Genomic DNA, 23,701 nt, shown 5'->3' on the forward strand with positions numbered 1-23,701 from the left:
AACAGGCACAACCCTAACTACCACCTCGCCAGTGACCAGCACAGAAGGTACAGCCGTGTCTCAGACTACTGGAACAACAACTGAGACAACGACAAGCACAATCGCAACTACCACCTCACCAGTAAATAGCATGGAAGGTACAACTGTCTCTCAGTATACTAGAACAACAGTGTCAAGCACCGAAGGTACATCTCTTTCTCAATCTATTGGCACTACAGCTCAGACAACAGGCACAGCCGCAACTACCAACTCGCCAGTGACCAGCACAGAAGGTACAACCGTGTCTCAGACTACAGGAACTACAATATCTAGCACCGAAAGTACAACTGTTTCTCAAACTACTGGCACTACAGATGTGACAGCATCAGGCACAATTGCAATAACCACCTCACCAGAGACCAGCACAGAAGGTACAAACGTGTCACAGACTACTGGCACTACAATATCTAGCACAGGAGGTAAAACTGTTTCTCAAACTACTGGAACTACAGCTGAGACAACCACAGACACAGCCGAAACTTCCACCTCCCCATTGACCAACACAGAAAGTACAGCCGACTCTCAGACTACTGGCACAACAGTGTCAAACACAAAAGGTAAAACTGTTTCTCAAACTACTGGAACTACAGCTGAGACAACCACAGACATAGCCGAAACTTCCACCTCCCCATTGACCAACACAGAAGGTACAACCGTGTCTCAGACTACAGGAACTACAATATCTAGTACCGAAGGTACAACTGTTTCTCAAACTACTGGCACTACAGATGAGACAGCACCAGGCACAATCGCAACTACCATCTCACCAGTGACCAGCACCGAAGGAACAACCAACTCTCAGACTACTGGCATAACAGTGTCAAGCACAGGAGGTAAAACTGTTTCTCAAACTACTGGAACTACAGCTGAGACAACCACAGACACAGCCGAAACTTCCACCTCCCCATTGACCAACACAGAAAGTACAGCCGACTCTCAGACTATTGCCACCACTGTATCAAGCATCGAAGATACAACTGTCTCAGAGACGAATGGAACTACAGCTGAGACAACAACAGACACAGTTGCAACTACCACCTCACCAGTGACCAGCACTGAAGGTACAACTGTCTCTCAGACAACTGGTATAGCAGTGTCAAGCACCGAAGGTACAACTGTTTCTCAAACGACTGGCACTACAGCTGAGACAACGACAGGGACAGTTGCAACTACTACCTCGCCAGTTACCAGCATAGAAGATACAACCGTGTCTCAGACTACTGGCACAAAAGTATCTAGCACCGAAGGTACAACTGTCTCACAGACTACTGGAACTTCAACTGAGACAACCACAAGCACAATCGCAACAACCACCTCGCCAGTGACCAGCACTGAAGGTACATCCGTTTCTCAGACTACTGGCACTACAGTTTCTACCTCCGAAGGTACAACTGTTTACCAAACTACTGGCACTAAAGATGAGAGAGCATCAGGCACAATTGCAATAACCACCTCACCAGTGACCAGCACAGAAGGTACAACCGTGTTTCAGACTACAGGCACCACTTTATCCAGTACCGAAAGTGCAACTGTCTCACAGACTATTGGAACAACAACTGAGACAACCACAAGCACAATCGCAACAACCACCTCGCCAGTGACCAGCACTGAAGGTACAACCTTCTCTCAGACTACTGGAACAACAGTATCAAGCACCGCAGACACAACTGTTTCTCAAACTACTGGCACTACAGCTGAGACAACGACGGGGACAGTTGCAACTACAACTTCGCCAGTTACCAGCACCGGAGGTACAACCGTCACTCAGACTACTGGAACAACAGTGTCAAGCACCAAAGATACAACTGTTTCTCAAACTACTGGCACTACAGCTGAGACAACAACAGGGATAGTTATAACTTCTACCTCGGCAGTGACCAGCACAGAAGGTACAACCGTGTCTCAGACTACAGGCACTACAGTTTCTAGCACCGAAGGTACAACTGTTTCTCAAAGTACTGGCACTACAGATGAGACAGGAACAGACACAATTGCAACTACCACCTCGCCAGTGACCAGCACAGAAGGTACAACCGTGTCGCAGACTACTGGCACCACTTTATCAAGTACTGAAGGTGCAACTGTCTCACAAACTATTATAACTACAGCTGAAACAACAACAGACACAATCGCAACTTCAACCTCGCCAGTGACCAGCACCGAAGGTACAACCGTCTCTCAGACTACTGGAACATTAGTGTCAAGCACCGATGATACAACTGTTTCTCAAACTACTGGCACTACTGCTGAGACAACAACAGGGACATTTGTAACTAGTACCTTGCCAGTGACAAGCACAGAAAGTACAACAGTATCACAAACTGCTGGCACTACAGCTGAAACAACGACAGGAACAGTTGCAACTACCACCTCGTCAGTGAAAAGCACCGAAGGTACAACCGACTCTCATACTACAAGTATTATAGCTCAGACAACGACTATCACATCCGCAACAAACGCGCTAGTAACCACCACTGAAGGTACAAGAAAGACAAAAGGTATCAAAGGAACATCAAAACTAAAAGTCGAAAATACTGCAAACGCCATGGCAAATAAAAAAAGAAAAAAGACATTCAAAAGTATACAAAACACTACATAAAAAACTAAAGACAGAACAACCCAAACCCTACCAAAAACCGTGAGTAGTCCTAGGTGCTCTTGAAGGGTAAGCAGATCCTGCTTCTTATCAGGCACCCATCGTGTTGCTCATGTTAGTATAAACCCGGTTAATGTACAACCGTGTTTCAGGCTCAACATGCCGTCTGGAAAATCTTTTTCATATTTGATTGGTTCTTTGTCTCTTTAAACTCTCAAACAGGTTTTCTTTCAAATTTAATTCTAGTTAAACTTAGTTTCGATTAAATGTTGCTCTGAAATTAGACGTCTTTGCAGATGTGTATGTGAGATACAACTTCTAAGCGTTCATAGTACTGGTTATTCTGACTTCAAAAAGAAAGCACGTTATCAAAGGACACATCTGCGAATTTACACAAAAACATTATTAGATAATAGTCATTAAAAAAACCTTTCAATAAAATATGTCTTGTTTTTTAATTGATAAACACTCGACCCATTTGCTTGTAAGTTGTAAGTTGACGAAATACTAGTAATATAATGCCATATGAATATTTTCATTGCACATTTTTAAAAATGCCTCTATATCTGTGTCTGTATTTGACATTTGAGTTTGAAAATCCGAATGTCAATCCTGTCTGTTCATTTAAAACAAGTTGATCTTTAAGATATTGTTATGAAGTTCATGTAAATGTAAATGCGATACAGAGACGGGGAACTTATACTCATTTGCAGTATAAGTATTTTCTACAAAGTCGGACTTATATATGGATACATGTTTGTTTTAACTTACACAAAAACTGTTTTATAGGTTCAATCACGACAGATGACGGCACAACAACAGGTAGAGTATATTTTTTATATACAAATTGTGTCAATTTTTGTATGTCATAAAAGGGGTCGCATTTAATGTACATACGAGCTCAAGTTAGAGAGCTTATATTTCTCGGTATAACAGAATAGCATTATTCATATTAAACATATCTGTGCAAATCTTTTGCATAAAAATGTTTGATATGCTATCTTATAATGGAAGTTTTAATTAGCCTTCGTGGTTCATATGGTTACTAGTACATCTGCTGTAAACGTGGATACTGTGAAAGTTATTACCACGATTTTAATGGAGAAAAAAAACTATATGGGCGGGGTAAACTTTGCGCATCGAAACATAATTAGTGTAAACGACATTTACGATGAAATGAAAATAATACATCAAAAAGAAAACTACATTTACATAGTGACATGTCTGATTCAGAAACAGGCAAAAAGTGTTTGTATTAATCTGTCTCCTTAAACATGTTAAAGAACCATAAATTCTGCAACCATCTGAGCCCTAAAAATTAGTTTAGTAAACCCCATTAACAATAATAAGACAAGGGTTTATCGTTCGCATCGTAGTTCAAAATGATATATTGCGTAAGGTTAATTTCAAACGCACTAATATGGCAAAGTGGTGAAAAAGCATAACATAAGAAAAACTGTTATAATCTGCTGGAAAAGGCTTGAATCATCAAATCGACACGACACGAAGCACAAAACAAAAGACAATTAAAAAGACAAAAAAGACAATAGACGCAAATTACCGACCTAAGAGTCCTTGCAGATATTGACAGCTAGTTGAAAGCCAACAACATCTGATAAATAAATCATGTTTTCCGAGGTTAAAACATCCATTAGAGCACATCCAACAGATTTAGTGTGAAGACTTCATAAACAGTCTGAAATATTCATTACCTAATGCTAAAATATATGTATCAGGTAGGATGTTTGTTTAAGGAAACAAAAACATGTGTTTTATAGGTAACACGAATATTACTACAGTTGACGGTACAACAGGTAGGGTCTTTTATGTAGAAATTATGTACTTTTTGAAAGGCACCAATATTATTCATATTGAATGTACGACATTCATAAGATTTAAGTAGACGAAACACTCTGCTTGCATACTAAATTATAAGCCTGGTATCATTGATCAGTTTTGTTCATATATTTTTCCTAAATTCAACACTTTTAGCTTTAGAAGCGACAACGATTTTTCAAATGAATTGTCTGTCATTTGAAATATTTTACATTTTATTATTTATATATGTATATATTAAGTTTAAACTATAATATACACACAAAATAATTATATATACACATGCGCGATATATACACATGCGCGATATATAACACATGCGCGATATATAACAAAAAAATATTATTCTTTTTATCTGGTATCCACACAAGAATATATAAATACACATATATTTCTGTATTAAAAACAGCACCTTTCTCGTTTTATAGCTAAAGGTATAACGGTTTCACAGACTACTGGCACTACATCCGAGACAATAACAGGAACAGTCGCAACTACCACCTCGCCGGTAACCATCACCAAAAGTACAACCATCTCTGAGACTACTGGCAACACTGTATCAAGCACCGAAGGTACAACTGTCTCACATACTACTAGCACTACAGCTGAGACGACGACAGGCACAATCGCAACTACCACCTCGCCAGTGACCAGCACAAAAGGTACAACCGTGTCTCAGACCGCTGGCACCACTGAATCAAGCACCGAAGGTACAACTGTCTCACAGACAACTGGCACTACAGTCGATACAACAACAGGCACAGTCGCAACTACTACATCCTCAATAACCAGCACAGAAGGTACAACCGTGTCTCAGACTACTGGCACTACAGTATCAAGCACCGAAGGTATCACTGTCTCACAGACTACTGGAACTACAGCTGAGACAACGACAGGCGCAATCGCAACTAACACCTCGCCATTCGTGACCAGCACAAAAGGTACAACCGTGTCTCAGACTACTGGCATTACAGTATCAAGCATCGAAGGAACAACTGTCTCACAAACTACTGGAATAACAGCTGAGACACCGACAGGCACAATCGCAACTGACACCTCGCCAGTGACTACTGGCAGTCCAGTATCAAGCACCAAAGGTACAACTGTTTCTCAAACTACTGGCACTACAGCTGAGACAACACCAGTCACAATCGTTACAACAACCTCGCAAGTAACAAGAACCGACGGTACAACCGTGCCTCAAACTTCTGGCACTACAGTTTCAAGCACCGAAGGTACAACTATCTCACAGACTACTGGAACTACAGCTGAGACAACTACAAGCACACTCGCAACTACCACCTTGCCAGTGACCAGAACAAAAGGTACAATCATGTCACAGACTACTGGCACTACAGTATCAAGCACCGAAATTAACACTGTCTCGCAGATAACGGGAAATACAGCTGAGACAACAACAGACACAATCGCAACTACCACCTCGCCAGTAACAAGCACCGAAGATACAACCGTGTCTCAAACTTCTGGCACTACAGTTTCAAGCACCGAAGGTACAACTGTTTCTCAAACTACTGGCACTACAGCTGAAACAACGACAGAAAAAGATGCAACTACCATCTCGTCAATGACCAGCAGAGAAAGTAAAAACGTGTCACAAACTTCTGGCACTACAGTTTCAAGCACCGAAGGTACCACTGTCTTACAGATTACTGGAACTACAGTTGATACAACAACAGGCACAATCGCAACTACAACCTCGCCAATGACAAGCACCGAAGGTACAACCGTGTCTCAAACTTCTGGCACTTCACTATCAAGCACCGTAGGTACCACTGCCTCACAGACTACTGGAACTACAGCTGAGACAACAACAGGCACAATCGCAAATACCACCTCGCCAGTGACAAACACCGAAGGTACAACCGTGTCTCAAACTTCTGGCACTTCAGTATCTAGCACCGAAGGTACCACTGGCTCTCAGACTAGTGGATCTACAGGTGAGACAACGACAGGCACAATCGCAACCACCACCTCGCCTGTGACAAGCACCGAAGGTACAACCGTGTCTCAAACTTCTGGCACTTCATTATCAAGCACCGTAGGTACCACTGTCTCACAGACTACTGGCACTACAGTCGAAACAAAAACAGGTACAATTGAAACTACAACGTCGCCTGTGACAAGCACCGAAGGTACAGCCGTGTCTCAAACTTCTGGCACTTCACTATCAAGCACCGAAGGTACAACCGTGTCTCAGACTAGTGCACCTACAGCTAAGACAACAACAGGCACAATTGAAACTACGAACTCGCCAGTAACAAGCACCGAAGGTACAACCGTGTCTCAAACTTCTCGGACTACAGTTTCAAGCACCGAAGGTAACACTGTCTCACAGACTACTGGAACTACAGCTGAGACAACAACAGGCACAATTGAAACTACAACCTCGCCAGTGACAAACACCGATGTTACAGCCGTGTTTCAAACTTCTGGCACTTCACTATCAAGCACCGAAGGTACCACTGGCTCACAGACTAGTGCACCTACAGCTGAGACAACGACAGGCACAATCTCAACTACCACCTCGCCAGTGATAAGCACCAAAGGTACAACCGTGTCTCAAACTTCTGGCACTACTGTTTCAAACATCGAAGGTACAACTGTCTCACAGACTACTGGCACTACAGTCGATACAAAAACAGGCACAATTGAAACTACAACCTCGCCAGTGACCAGCACCGAAGGTACCACTGTCTCACACACTACTGGAACTACAGCTGAGACAACAACAGGCACAATCGCAACTACCACCTCGCCAGTGATAAGCACCGAAGGTACAACCCTGTCTAAAACTTCTGGCACTACTGTTTCAAACACCGAAGGTACAACCGTTTCTCAGACTAATGGCACAACAGTGTCAAGCACCGAAGGTACAACTGTTCCTCAAACTACTGGCACTACAACTGAAACAACAAAAGGCACAATTGAAACTACGACCTCCCGAGTTACAAGCACCGAAGGTACAACCGTGTCTCAAACTTCTGGCACTACAGTATCAAGCACCGAAGGTACCACTGTCTCACAGACTACTGGAACTACAGCTGAGACAACAACAGGCACAATCGCAACTACCATCTCGCCAGTGACAAGCACTGAAGGTACAACCGTGTCTCAAACTTCTGGCACTACAGTTTCGAGCACCGAAGGTACAACCGTTTCTCAGACTACTGGTACAACAGCGTCAAGCACCGAAGGTACAACTGTTCCTCAAACTACTGGCACTACAGCTGAAACAACAAAAGGCACAATTGAAACTAACACCTCGCGAGTTACAAGCACCGAAGGTACAACCGTGTCTCAAACTTCTGGCACTACAGTATCAAGCACCGAAGGTACCACTGTCTCACAGACTACTGGAACTACAGCTGAGACAACAACAGGCACAATCGCAACTACAACCTCGCCAGTGATAAGCACCGAAGGTACAACCGTTTCTCAGACTAATGGCACAACAGTGTCAAGCACCGAAGGTACAACTGTTCCTCAAATTACTGGCACTACAGCTAAGACAACAACAGGCACAATTGAAACTACGACCTCGCCAGTTACAAGCACCGAAGGTACAACCGTGTCTCAAACTTTTGGCATAACAGTATCAAGCACCGAAGGTACCACTGTCTCACAGACTACTGGAACTACAGCTGAGACAACAACAGGCACAATCGCAACTATTACCTCGCCAGTGATAAGCAACGAAGGTACAACCGTGTCTCAAACTTCTGGAACTACTGTTTCAAACACCGAAGGTACAACCGTTTCTCAGACTACTGGCACAACAGTGTCAAGCACTGAAGGTACAACTGTTCCTCAAACTACTGGCACTACAGCTGAGACAACAACAAGAACAATTGAAACTACGACCTCGCCAGTTACAAGCACCGAAGGTACAACCGTGTCTCAAACTTCTGGCACTACAGTATTAAGCACCGAAGGTACCACTGTCTCACAGACTACTGGCACAACAGTGTCAAGCACCGAAGGTACAACTGTTCCTCAAACTACTGGCACTACAGCTGAGACACTAACAGGCACAATTGAAACTACGACCTCGCCAGTAACAAGCACCGAAGGTACGACCGTGTCTCAAACTTCTGGCACTACAGTATTAAGCACCGAAGGTACCACTGTCTCACAGACTACTGGCACAACAGTGTCAAGCACCGAAGGTACAACTGTTCCTCAAACTACTGGATCTACAGCTAAGACAACAGCAGGCACAATTGAAACAACGACCTCGCCAGTTACAATCACCGAAGGTACAACCGTGTCTCAGACTACTGGCACAACAGTGTCAAGCACCGAAGGTACAACCGTGTCTCAGACTACTGGCACAACAGTGTCAAGCACCGAAGGTACAACTGTTCCTCAAACTACTGGCACTACAGTATCAAGCACCGAAGGTACAACCGTCTCTCAGACTACTGGCACAACAGTGTCAACCACCGAAGGTACAACTGTTCCTCAAACAACTGGCACTACAGCTGAGACAACAACAGGCACAATTGAAACTACGACCTCGCCAGTTACAAGCACCGAAGGTACAACCGTGTCTCAAACTTCTGGCACTACAGTATCAAGCACCGAAGGAACCACTGTCTCACAGACTACTGGAACTACAGCTAAGACAACAACAGGCACAATTGAAACTACGACCTCGCCAGTTACAAGCACCGAAGGTACAACCGTGTCTCTAACTTCTGGCACTACAGTATCAAGCACCGAAGGTACCACTTTCTCACAGACTACTGGAACTACAGCTGAGACAACGACAGGCACAATCGCAACTACCATCTCGCCAGTGACAAGCACTGAAGGTACAACCGTGTCTCAGACTACTGGCACTAAAGTATCAAGTATCGAAGGTACCACTGTCTCAAAGACTACTGGAACTACAGCTGAGACAACGACAGGCACAATCGCAACTACCATCTCGCCAGTGACAAGCACCGAAGGTACAACCGTGTCTCAGACTACTGTCACAACAGTGTCAAGCACCGAAGGTACAACTGTTCCTCAAACTACTGGCACTACAGTATCAAGCACTGAAGGTACAACCGTCTCTCAGACTATGGGCACAACAGTGTCAAGCACCGAAGGTACAACTGTTCCTCAAACTGCTGGCACTACAGCTGAGACAACAACAGGCACAACTGAAACTACGACCTCGCCAGTTACAAGCACCGAAGGTACAACCGTGTCTCAAACTTCTGGCACTACAGTATCAAGCACCGAAGGAACCACTGTCTCACAGACTACTGGAACTACAGCCGAGACAACGACAGGCACAATCGCAACTACCATCTCGCCAGTGACAAGCACTGAAGGTACAACCGTGTCTCAAACTACTGGCACTAAAGTATCAAGTACCGAAGGTACCACTGTCTCAAAGACTACTGGAACTATAGCTGAGACAACGACAGGCACAATCGCAACTACCATCTCGCCAGTGACAAGCACCGAAGGTACAACCGTGTCTCAGACTACTGGCACAACAGTGTCAAGCACCGAAGGTACAACTGTTCCTCAAACTACTGGCACTACAGTATCAAGCACCGAAGGTACAACCGTCTCTCAGACTACGGGCACAACAGTGTCAAGCACCGAAGGTACAACTGTTCCTCAAACTGCTGGCACTACAGCTGAGACAACAACAGGCACAACTGAAACTACGACATCGCCAGTTACAAGCACCGAAGGTACAACCGTGTCTCAAACTTCTGGCACTACAGTATCAAGCACCGAAGGAACCACTGTCTCACAGACTACTGGAACTACAGCCGAGACAACGACAGGCACAATCGCAACTACCATCTCGCCAGTGACAAGCACTGACGGTACAACCGTGTCTCAGACTACTGGCACTAAAGTATCAAGTACCGTAGGTACCACTGTCTCAAAGACTACTGGAACTACAGCTGAGACAACGACAGGCACAATTGCAACTACCATCTCGCCAGTGACAAGCACCGAAGGTACAACCGTGTCTCAGACTACTGGCACAACAGTGTCAAGCACCGAAGGTACAACTGTTCCTCAAACTACTGGCACTACAGTATCAAGCACCGAAGGTACAACCGTCTCTCAGACTACTGGCACAACAGTGTCAACCACCGAAGGTACAACTGTTCCCCAAACAACTGGCACTACAGCTGAGACAACAACAGGCACAATTGAAACTACGACCTCGCCAGTTACAAGCACCGAAGGTACAACCGTGTCTCAAACTTCTGGCACTACAGTATCAAGCACCGAAGGTACCACTTTCTCACAGACTACTGGAACTACAGCTGAGACAACAACAGGCACAATTGAAACTACGACCTCGCCAGTTACAAGCACCGAAGGTACAACCGTGTCTCAAACTTCTGGCACTACAGTATCAAGCACCGAAGGTACCACTTTCTCACAGACTACTGGAACTACAGCTGAGACAACGACAGGCACAATCGCAACTACCATCTCGCCACTGACAAGCACTGAAGGTACAACCGTGTCTCAGACTACTGGCACTAAAGTATCAAGTACCGAAGGAACTAATGTCTCACAGACTACTGGAACTACAGCCCAGACAACGACAGGCACAATCGCAACTACCATCTCGCCAGTGACAAGCACTGAAGGTACAACCGTGTCTCAAACTTCTGGCACTACAGTATCAAGCACCGAAGGTACCACTGTCTCACAGACTACTGGAACTTCAGCTGACACAACGACAGGCACAACCGCTACTACCACCTCGCCAGTGATAAGCACCGAAGGTACAACCGTGTCTCAAACTTCTGGCACTACTGTTTCAAGCACCGAAGGTACAACCGTTTCTCAGACTACTGGCACAACAGTGTCAAGCACCGAAGGTACAACTGTTCCTCAAACTACTGGCACTACAGCTGAGACAACAACAGGCACAATTGAAACTACGACCTCGCCAGTTACAAGCACCGAAGGTTCAACCGTGTCTCAAACTTCTGGCACTACAGTATTAAGCACCGAAAGTACCACTGTCTCACAGACTACTGGCACAACAGTGTCAAGCACCGAAGGTACAACTGTTCCTCAAACTACTGGCACTACAGCTGAGACAACAACAGGCACAATTGAAACTACGACCTCGCCAGTTACAAGCACCGAAGGTACAACCGTGTCTCAAACTTCTGGCATAACAGTATCAAGCACCGAAGGTACCACTGTCTCACAGACTACTGGAACTACAGCTGAGACAACAACAGGCACAACCGCTACTACCACCTCGCCAGTGATAAGCACCGACGGTACAACCGTGTCTCAAACTTCTGGCACTACTGTTTCAAGCACCGAACGTACAACCGTTTCTCAGACTACTGGCACAACAGTGTCAAGCACCGAAGGTACAACTGTTCCTCAAACTACTGGAACAACAGTGTCAAGCACCGAAGGTACAACTGTTCCTCAAACTACTGGCACTACAGCTGAGACAACAACAGGCACAATTGAAACTACGACCTCGCCAGTTACAAGCACCGAAGGTACAACCGTGTCTCAAACTTCTGGCATAACAGTATCAAGCACCGAAGGTACCACTGTCTCACAGACTACTGGAACTACAGCTGAGACAACAACAGGCACAACCGCTACTACCACCTCGCCAGTGAAAAGCACCGACGGTACAACCGTGTCTCAAACTTCTGGCACTACTGTTTCAAGCACCGAAGGTACAACCGTTTCTAAGACTTCTGGCACAACAGTGTCAAGCACCGAAGGTACAACTGTTCCTCAAACTACTGGAACAACAGTGTCAAGCACCGAAGGTACAACTGTTCCTCAAACTACTGGCACTACAGCTGAGACAACAACAGGCACAATTGAAACTACCACCTCGCCAGTGATAAGCACCGAAGGTACAACCGTGTCTAAAACTTCTGGCACTACTGTTTCAAGCACCGAAGGTACAACCGTTTCTCAGACTACTGGCACAACAGTGTCAAGCACCGCAGGTACAACTGTTCCTCAAACTACTGGCACTACAGCTGAGACAACAACAGGTACAATTGAAACTACGACCTCGCCAGTTACAAGCACCGAAGGTTCAACCGTGTCTCAAACTTCTGGCACTACAGTATTAAGCACCGAAGGTACCACTGTCTCACAGACTACTGGCAGAACAGTGTCAAGCACCGAAGGTACAACTGTTCCTCAAACTACAGGCACTACAGCTGAGACACCAACAGGCACAATTGAAACTACGACCTCGCCAGTTACAAGCACCGAAGGTACAACCGTGTCTCAAACTTCTGGCATAACAGTATCAAGCACCGAAGGTACCACTGTCTCACAGACTACTGGAACTACAGCCGAGACAACGACAGGCACAATCGCAACTACCATCTCGCCAGTGACAAGCACTGACGGTACAACAGTGTCTCAGACTACTGGCACTAAAGTATCAAGTACCGTAGGTACCACTGTCTCAAAGACTACTGGAACTACAGCTGAGACAACGACAGGCACAATTGCAACTACCATCTCGCCAGTGACAAGCACCGAAGGTACAACCGTGTCTCAGACTACTGGCACAACAGTGTCAAGCACCGAAGGTACAACTGTTCCTCAAACTACTGGCACTACAGTATCAAGCACCGAAGGTACAACCGTCTCTCAGACTACTGGCACAACAGTGTCAACCACCGAAGCTACAACTGTTCCCCAAACAACTGGCACTACAGCTGAGACAACAACAGGCACAATTGAAACTACGACCTCGCCAGTTACAAGCACCGAAGGTACAACCGTGTCTCAAACTTCTGGCACTACAGTATCAAGCACCGAAGGTACCACTTTCTCACAGACTACTGGAACTACAGCTGAGACAACAACAGGCACAATTGAAACTACGACCTCGCCAGTTACAAGCACCGAAGGTACAACCGTGTCTCAAACTTCTGGCACTACAGTATCAAGCACCGAAGGTACCACTTTCTCACAGACTACTGGAACTACAGCTGAGACAACGACAGGCACAATCGCAACTACCATCTCGCCGCTGACAAGCACTGAAGGTACAACCGTGTCTCAGACTACTGGCACTAAAGTATCAAGTACCGAAGGAACTAATGTCTCACAGACTACTGGAACTACAGCCGAGACAACGACAGGCACAATCGCAACTACCATCTCGCCAGTGACAAGCACTGAAGGTACAACCGTGTCTCAAACTTCTGGCACTACAGTATCAAGCACCGAAGGTACCACTGTCTCACAGACTACTGGAACTTCAGCTGACACAACGACAGGCACAACCGCTACTACCACCTCGCCAGTGATAAGCACCGAAGGTACAACCGTGTCTCAAACTTCTGGCACTACTGTTTCAAGCACCGAAGGTACAACCGTTTCTCAGACTACTGGCACAACAGTGTCAAGCACCGAAGGTACAACTGTTCCTCAAACTACTGGCACTACAGCTGAGACAACAACAGGTACAATTGAAACTACGACCTCGCCAGTTACAAGCACCGAAGGTTCAACCGTGTCTCAAACTTCTGGCACTACAGTATTAAGCACCGAAGGTACCACTGTCTCACAGACTACTGGCAGAACAGTGTCAAGCACCGAAGGTACAACTGTTCCTCAAACTACAGGCACTACAGCTGAGACACCAACAGGCACAATTGAAACTACGACCTCGCCAGTTACAAGCACCGAAGGTACAACCGTGTCTCAAACTTCTGGCATAATAGTATCAAGCACCGAAGGTACCACTGTCTCACAGACTACTGGAACTACAGCTGAGACAAAAACAGGCACAACCGCTACTACCACCTCGCCAGTGATAAGCACCGACGGTACAACCGTGTCTCAAACTTCTGGCACTACTGTTTCAAGCACCGAAGGTACAACCGTTTCTCAGACTACTGGCACAACAGTGTCAAGCACCGAAGGTACAACTGTTCCTCAAACTACTGGCACTACAGCTGAGACACCAACAGGCACAATTGAAACTACGACCTCGCCAGTTACAAGCACCGAAGGTACAACCGTGTCTCAGACTACTGGCACAACAGTGTCAAGCACCGAAGGTACAACCGTGTCTCAGACTACTGGCACAATAGTGTCAAGCACCGAAGGTACAACTGTTCCTCAAACTACTGGCACTACAGCTGAGACAACAACAGGCACAATTGAAACTACCACCTCGCCAGTGATAAGCACCGAAGGTACAACCGTGTCTCAAACTTCTGGCACTACTGTTTCAAGCACCGAAGGTGCAACCGTTTCTCAGACTACTGGCACAACAGTGTCAAGCACCGAAGGTACAACTGTTCCTCAAACTACTGGAACTACAGCTGAGACAACAACAGGCACAACCGCTACTACCACCTCGCCAGTGATAAGCACCGACGGTACAACCGTGTCTCAAACTTCTGGCACTACTGTTTCAAGCACCAAAGGTACAACCGTTTCTCAGACAACTGGCACAACAGTGTCAAGCACCGAAGGTACAACTGTTCCTCAAACTACAGGAACAACAGTGTCAAGCGCCGAAGGTACAACTGTTCCTCAAACTACTGGCACTACAGCTGAGACAACAACAGGCACAATTGAAACTACGACCTCGCCAGTTACAAGCACCGAAGGTACAACCGTGTCTCAAACTTCTGGCATAACAGTATCAAGCACCGAAGGTACCACTGTCTCACAGACTACTGGAACTACAGCTGAGACAACAACAGGCACAACCGCTACTACCACCTCGCCAGTGATAAGCACCGACGGTACAACCGTGTCTCAAACTTCTGGCACTACTGTTTCAAGCACCGAAGGTACAACCGTTTCTCAGACTACTGGCACAACAGTGTCAAGCACCGAAGGTACAACCGTGTCTCAGACTACTGGCACAATAGTGTCAAGCACCGAAGGTACAACTGTTCCTCAAACTACTGGCACTACAGCTGAGACAACAACAGGCACAATTGAAACTACCACCTCGCCAGTGATAAGCACCGAAGGTACAACCGTGTCTCAAACTTCTGGCACTACTGTTTCAAGCACCGAAGGTGCAACCGTTTCTCAGACTACTGGCACAACAGTGTCAAGCACCGAAGGTACAACTGTTCCTCAAACTACTGGAACTACAGCTGAGACAACAACAGGCACAACCGCTACTACCACCTCGCCAGTGATAAGCACCGACGGTACAACCGTCGGTGCTAAAACTTCTGGCACTACTGTTTCAAGCACCAAAGGTACAACCGTTTCTCAGACAACTGGCACAACAGTGTCAAGCACCGAAGGTACAACTGTTCCTCAAACTACAGGAACAACAGTGTCAAGCACCGAAGGTACAACTGTTCCTCAAACTACTGGCACTACAGCTGAGACAACAACAGGCACAATTGAAACTACGACCTCGCCAGTTACAAGCACCGAAGGTACAACCGTGTCTCAAACTTCTGGCATAACAGTATCAAGCACCGAAGGTACCACTGTCTCACAGACTACTGGAACTACAGCTGAGACAACAACAGGCACAACCGCTACTACCACCTCGCCAGTGATAAGCACCGACGGTACAACCGTGTCTCAAACTTCTGGCACTACTGTTTCAAGCACCGAAGGTACAACCGTTTCTCAGACTACTGGCACAACAGTGTCAAGCACCGAAGGTACAACTGTTCCTCAAACTACTGGAACAACAGTGTCAAGCACCGAAGGTACAACTGTTCCTCAAACTACTGGCTCTACAGCTGAGACAACAACAGGCACAATTGAAACTACCACCTCGCCAGTGATAAGCACCGAAGGTACAACCGTGTCTCAAACTTCTGGCACTACTGTTTCAAGCACCGAAGGTACAACCGTTTCTCAGACTACTGGCACAACAGTGTCAAGCACCGAAGGTACAACTGTTCCTCAAACTACTGGCACTACAGCTGAGACAACAACAGGTACAATTGAAACTACGACCTCGCCAGTTACAAGAACCGAAGGTTCAACCGTGTCTCAAACTTCTGGCACTACAGTATTTAGCACCGAAGGTACCACTGTCTCACAGACTACTGGCACAACAGTGTCAAGCACCGAAGGTACAACTGTTCCTCAAACTACAGGCACTACAGCTGAGACACCAACAGGCACAATTGAAACTACGACCTCACCAGTTACAAGCACCGAAGGTACAACCGTGTCTCAAACTTCTGGCATAACAGTATCAAGCACCGAAGGTACCACTGTCTCACAGACTACTGGAACTACAGCTGAGACAAGAACAGGCACAACCGCTACTACCACCTCGCCAGTGATAAGCACCGACGGTACAACCGTGTCTCAAACTTCTGGCACTACTGTTTCAAGCACCGAAGGTACAACCGTTTCTCAGACTACTGGCACAACAGTGTCAAGCACCGAAGGTACAACTGTTCCTCAAACTACTGGCACTACAGCTGAGACACCAACAGGCACAATTGAAACTACGACCTCGCCAGTTACAAGCACCGAAGGTACAACCGTGTCTCAGACTACTGGCACAACAGTGTCAAGCACCGAAGGTACAACCGTGTCTCAGACTACTGGCACAACAGTGTCAAGCACCGAAGGTACAACTGTTCCTCAAACTACTGGCACTACAGTATCAAGCACCGAAGGTACAACCGTCTCTCAGACTACTGGCACAACAGTGTCAACCACCGAAGGTACAACTGTTCCTCAAACAACTGGCACTACAGCTGAGACAACAACAGGCACAATTAAAACTACGACCTCGCCAGTTACAAGCACCGAAGGTACAACCGTGTCTCAAACTTCTGGCACTACAGTATCAAGCACCGAAGGAACCACTGTCTCACAGACTACTGGAACTACAGCTGAGACAACAACAGGCACAATTGAAACTACGACCTCGCCAGTTACAAGCACCGAAGGTACAACCGTGTCTCAAACTTCTGGCACTACAGTATCAAGCACCGAAGGTACCACTTTCTCACAGACTACTGGAACTACAGCTGAGACAACGACAGGCACAATCGCAACTACCATCTCGCCAGTGACAAGCACTAAAGGTACAACCGTGTCTCAGACTACTGGCACTAAAGTATCAAGTACCGAAGGTACCACTGCCTCAAAGACTACTGGAACTACAGCTGAGACAACGACAGGCACAATCGCAAGTACCATCTCGCCAGTGACTAGCACCGAAGATACAACCGTGTCTCAAACTACTGGCACTACAGTATCAAGCACCGAAGGTACAACCGTCTCTCAGACTACGGGCACAACAGTGTCAAGCACCGAAGGTACAACTGTCCCTCAAACTACTGGCACTACAGCTGAGACAACAACAGGCACAACTGAAACTACGACCTCGCCAGTTGCAAGCACCGAAGGTACAACCGTGTCTCAAACGTCTGGCACTACAGTATCAAGCACCGAAGGAACCACTGTCTCACAGACTACTGGAACTACAGCCGAGACAACGACAGGCACAATCGCAACTACCATCTCGCCAGTGACAAGCACTGAAGGTACAACCGTGTCTCAGACTTCTGGCACTACAGTGTCAAGCACCGAAGGTACCACTGTCTCACAGACTACTGGAACTTCAGCTGACACAACGACAGGCACAACCGCTACTACCACCTCGCCAGTGATAAGCACCGAAGGTACAACCGTGTCTCAAACTTCTGGCACTACTGTTTCAAGCACCGAAGGTACAACCGTTTCTCAGACTACTGGCACAACAGTGTCAAGCACCGAAGGTACAACTGTTCCTCAAACTACTGGCACTACAGCTGAGACAACAACAAGCACAATTGAAACTACGACCTCGCCAGTTACAATCACCGAAGGTTCAACCGTGTCTCAAACTTCTGGCACTACAGTATTAAGCACCGAAGGTACCACTGTCTCACAGACTACTGGCACAACAGTGTCAAGCACCGAAGGTACAACTGTTCCTCAAACTACTGGCACTACAGCTGAGACACCAACAGGCACAATTGAAACTACGATCTCGCCAGTTACAAGAACTGAAGGTACAACCGTGTCTCAAACTTCTGGCATAACAGTATTAAGCACCGAAGGTACCACTGTCTCACAGACTACTGGAACTACAGCTGAGACAACAACAGGCACAACCGTTACTACCACCTCGCCAGTGATAAGCACCGACGGTACAACCGTGTCTCAAACTTCTGGCACTACTGTTTCAAGCACCGAAGGTACAACCGTTTCTCAGACTACTGGCACAACAGTGTCAAGCACCGAAGGTACAACTGTTCCTCAAACTACTGGAACAACAGTGTCAAGCACCGAAGTTACAACTGTTCCTCAAACTACTGGCACTACAGCTGAGACAACAACAGGCACAATTGAAACTACGACCTCGCCAGTTACAAGCACTGAAGGTACAACCGTGTCTCAAACTTCTGGCATAACAGTATCAAGCACCGAAGGTACCACTGTCTCACAGACTAATGAAACTACAGCTGAGACAACAACAGGCACAATCGCAACTACCACCTCGCCAGTGATAAGCACCGAAGGTACAACCGTGTCTCAAACTTCTGGCACTACAGTTTCAAGCACCGAAGGTACAACCGTCTCTCAGACTACTGGCACAACAGTGTCAAGCACCGAAGGTACAACTGTTCCTCAAACTACTGGCACTACAGCTGAGACAACAACAGGCACAATTGAAACTACGACCTCGCCAGTTACAAGCACCGAAGGTACAACCGTTTCTCAAACTTCTGGCACTACAGTATCAAGCACCGAAGGTACCATTGTCTCACAGACTACTGGAACTACAGCTGAGACAACAACAGGCACAATCGCAACTACCTACTCGCCAGTGATAAGCACCGAAGGTACAACCGTGTCTCAAACTTCTGGCACTACTGTTTCAAGCACCGAAGGTACAACCGTTTCTCAGATTAATGGCACAACAGTGTCAAGCACCGAAGGTACAACTGTTCCTCAAACTACTGACACTACAGCTGAAACAACAAAAGGCACAATTGAAACTACGACCTCGCGAGTTACAAGCACCAAAGGTACAACCGTGTCTCAAACTTCTGGCACTACAGTATCAAGCACCGAAGGTACCACTGTCTCACAGACTACTGGAACTACAGCTGAGACAACAACAGGCACAATCGCAACTACCACCTCGCCAGTGATAAGCACTGAAGGTACAACCGTGTCTCAAAATTCTGGCACTACAGTTTCAAGCACCGAAGGTACAACCGTCTCTCAGACTACTGGCACAACAGTGTCAAGGACCGAAGGTAGAACTGTTCCTCAGACAACTGGCACAACAGTGTCAAGCACCGAAGGTACAACTGTTCCTCAAACTACTGGCACTACAGCTAAGACAACAACAGGCACAATTGAAACTACGACCTCGCCAGTTACAAGCACCGAAGGTACAACCGTGTCTCAAACTTCTCGGACTACAGTTTCAAGCACCGAAGGTACCACTGTCTCACAGACTACTGGAACTACAGCTGAGACAACAACAGGCACAATCGCAACTACCACCTCGCCAGTGACAAACACCGAAGGTACAACCGTGTCTCAAACTTCTGGCACTTCAGTATCTAGCACCGAAGATACCACTGGTTTTCAGACTAGTGGACCTACAGCTGAGACAACGATTGGCACAATCGCAACTACCATCTCGCCATTGACAAACACCGAAGGTACAACCGTGTCTCAAACTTCTCGGACTACAATTTCAAGCACCGAAGGTACAACTGTCTCACAGACTACTGGCACTACAGTCGATACAAAAACAGGCACAATTGAAACTACAACATCGCCAGTGACAAACACCGAAGGTACAGCCGTGTCTCAAACTTCTGGCACTTCACTATCAAGCACCGAAGGTACCACTGGCTCACAGACTAGTGCACCTACAGCTGAGACAACGACAGGCACAATCTCAACTACCACCTCGCCAGTGACAAGCACCGAAGGTACAACTGTGTCTCAAACTTCTCGGACTACAGTTTCAAGCACCGAAGGTACAACTGTCTCACAGACTACTAGCACTACAGTCGATACAAAAACAGGCACAATTGAAACTACAACCTTGCCAGTGACCAGCACAGAAGGTACAACCGTGTCTCAAACCTCTGGCACTTCACTATCAAGCACCGAAGGTACCACTGTCTCACAGACTACTGGAACTACAGCTGAGACAACAAAAGGCACAATCGCAACTACCACCTCGTCTGTGACAAGCACCCAAGGTACAATCGTGTCTCAAACTTCTGGCACTTCACTATCAGGCACCGAAGGTACCACTGTCTCACAGACTACTGGAACTACAGCTGACACAACCACAGTCACAATCGCAACTACCATCTCGCCATTGACAAACGCCGAAGGTTCAACCGTGTCTCAAACTTCTCGGACTACAGTTTCAAGCACTGAAGGTACAACTGTCTCACAGACTACTGGCACTACAGTCGATACAAAAACAGGAACAATTGAAACTACAACCTCGCCAGTGACAAACACCGAAGGTACAGCCGTGTCTCAAACTTCTGGCACTTCACTATCAAGCACCGAAGGTACCACTGTCTCACATACTACCGGAACTACAGCTGAGACAACAAAAGGCACAATCGCAACTACCACCTCGCCTGTGTCAAGCCCCGAAGGTCCAACCGTGTCTCAAACTTCTGGCAATGCAGTATCAAGCACCGAAGGTACCACTGTCTCACAGACTACTGGAACTACAGCTGACACAACCACAGTCACAATCGCAACTACCATCTCGCCAGTGACCAGCACCGAAGGTACAACCGTGTCTCAAACGTCTGGCAATGCAGTATCAAGCACCGACGGTACCACTGTCTCACAGACTACTGGAACTACAGCTGAGACAACAACAGGCACAATTGAAACTACCACCTCGCCTGTGACAAGCACCGAAGGTCCAACCGTGTCTCAAACTTCTGGCAATGCAGTATCAAGCACCGAAGGTACCACTGTCTCACAGACTACTGGAACTACAGCTGAGACAACCACAGTCACAATCGCAACTACCATTTCGCCAGTGACCAGCACCGAAGGTACAACCGTGTCTCAAACGTCTGGCAATGCAGTATCAAGCACCGACGGTACCACTGTCTCACAGACTACTGGAACTACAGCTGAGACAACAACTGGCACAATTGAAACTACCACCTCGCCTGTGACAAGCACCGAAGGTCCAACCGTGTCTCAAACTTCTGGCAATGCAGTATCAAGCACCGAAGGTACCACTGTCTCACAGACTACTGGAACTACAGCTGAGACAACCACAGTCACAATCGCAACTACCATCTCGCCAGTGACCAGCACCGAAGGTACAACCGTGTCTCAAACTTCTGGAACTGTACTATCAAGCACCGAAGGTACCACTGTCTCACGGACTACTGGAACTACAGCTGAGACAACAACAGGCACAATCGCAACTACCACCTCGCCTGTGACAATCACCGAAGGTACAACAGTGTCTCAAACCTCTGGCACTACACTTGCAAGCCTGGAAGGTACAACTGTCTCACAGACTACTGGCACTACAGTCGATACAACAACAGGCATAGTCGCAACGTCAACCTCCCCAGTAACCAGCACCGAAGGTACAACCGTGTCTCAGACTACTGACACTACAGTATCAAGCACCGAAGGTACCACTGTCTCACAGACTACTGGAACTACAGCTGAGAAAACGACAGGCACAATCGCAAATGACACCTCGCCAGTGACTACTGGCACTGCAGTATCAAGCACCGAAGGTACAACCGTCTCTCACACTACTGGCACAACAATGTCAAGCACCGGAGGTACAACTGTTTCTCAAACTACTGGCACTACAGCTGAAATAACGACAGGAAAAGTTGCAACTACCACCTCGTCAATGACCAGCACCGCAGGTACAACCGTGTCTGATACTACAAGTCTTTCAGCTGAGACGACTATCACATCTGAAACAAACTTAGTAGTGACCACCACTGAAGGTACAAGAAAGGCAAAAGATATCATTGGAACATCAAAACTCGAAAATTCTGAAAACGCCATGGGAAAAAAAAACAAAAAAATTCCAAAAGACATAGAAAAGTTTACATAACACAACATAAAAAATTTAAGACTGAGCAACACGAACCTTACCAAAACCAGGGTTATTTCAGGTGCTCCGGGAGGATAAGCAAATCCTGCTCTATATAAACTCTACAACTTTCTCTAATTTTTTTTTGGGGGGGGGGGGGGGGGGGTTTCTAATTTGGCTTTTGAAAATTGTGGTCTCGATCGTACCTGAAGAAGGTTATTCCTGAATGACATGTTGTTCGTACGGTAATAACTTAGAAGCAACAGTAGTTATCTGGTGTTTAAATCGTGTACATCTATTAGTACTCCTAATATACATAATCAAAATTTAAAAATAAAACATGAGGAAATGGCATGAACTCCTAACGAAGTGAGTCTGGGTGCGTCGAAAGGGTAAAAGTCTCTTGAAATGCATGCATAGCCGGTCTTGTGAATTCAAACATAATCAAAATTTCATACAAGTGAATAGGGCAAAATCAGTAATAATACGTTTTTATGTTATGCAAATGAAAAAAATGATTTTTACATATGAAATAAATATTGTTTGGTGCGTAATTTGCTGGACAACAACATAATTGTCTTGAAGAGCGAATGAAGCATCCACAACCTTGGGCTTCTTGAAATATCAGTTCATTCTTTTTTATCTTTGGGATTTTCGTTTTAATTTATCAATTAATATATAGTTAAGGCATTGAAGGTGCGTTAGTTTAAACCTATAAAAAATATTTCCCGAAATTATTTTTTTCTATTGACCAGTCAACTCATCAAAGTTCCGTCCAACAAATCCTTTTGTGTATTTTGTTTTGGTTTTTGAAAAGTAAAAATCGACTATTTAAAATTTAACTCTAGTTTAAATTAACCTTGTCCAACCGTGAAACTTCTATGTAGAGGTTTATGTTCATTCAAAATTACTTCATCTTTAAGTTATGAAATGAGATAAGTTAATTTTGAATGGAACAGTTGGCAGTTCAAGTTGAACGTCTACAAGGACCAAGATCTGTGAAGGTATTATTCTTATATATATCATCTGTCGTATAATTAAGTGTTTTCTGCATTATCGCACTTATTTGGTCCTTAATGCTCTTCAACTTCATAATTTAATTGGCCTTTTCAACTTGTTTGCTTTGAGCGTCACTGATG

At 46.0% G+C, this 23,701-nt stretch overlaps 1 protein-coding gene across 1 annotated transcript in view; it reads left to right on the forward strand.

Annotated features, from left to right (window-relative positions):
• LOC127724874 (mucin-16-like) overlaps positions 1 to 23,701 on the forward strand; it is a gene marked incomplete at its 3' end in the record, with an annotated part of 75,791 nt that overhangs the window by 42,483 nt on the left and 9,607 nt on the right. Inside the window, exon 29 of the mRNA XM_052231879.1 lies at positions 6 to 47. Within this exon, the coding sequence (XP_052087839.1) occupies positions 6 to 47 (42 nt within the window). The remainder of the gene's footprint in view (positions 1 to 5; positions 48 to 23,701) is intronic.

The sequence above is a fragment of the Mytilus californianus genome, unplaced genomic scaffold (assembly GCF_021869535.1).
Source record: "Mytilus californianus isolate M0D057914Y unplaced genomic scaffold, xbMytCali1.0.p SCAF_14, whole genome shotgun sequence".
Lineage (NCBI taxonomy): Eukaryota > Metazoa > Mollusca > Bivalvia > Mytilida > Mytilidae > Mytilus > Mytilus californianus.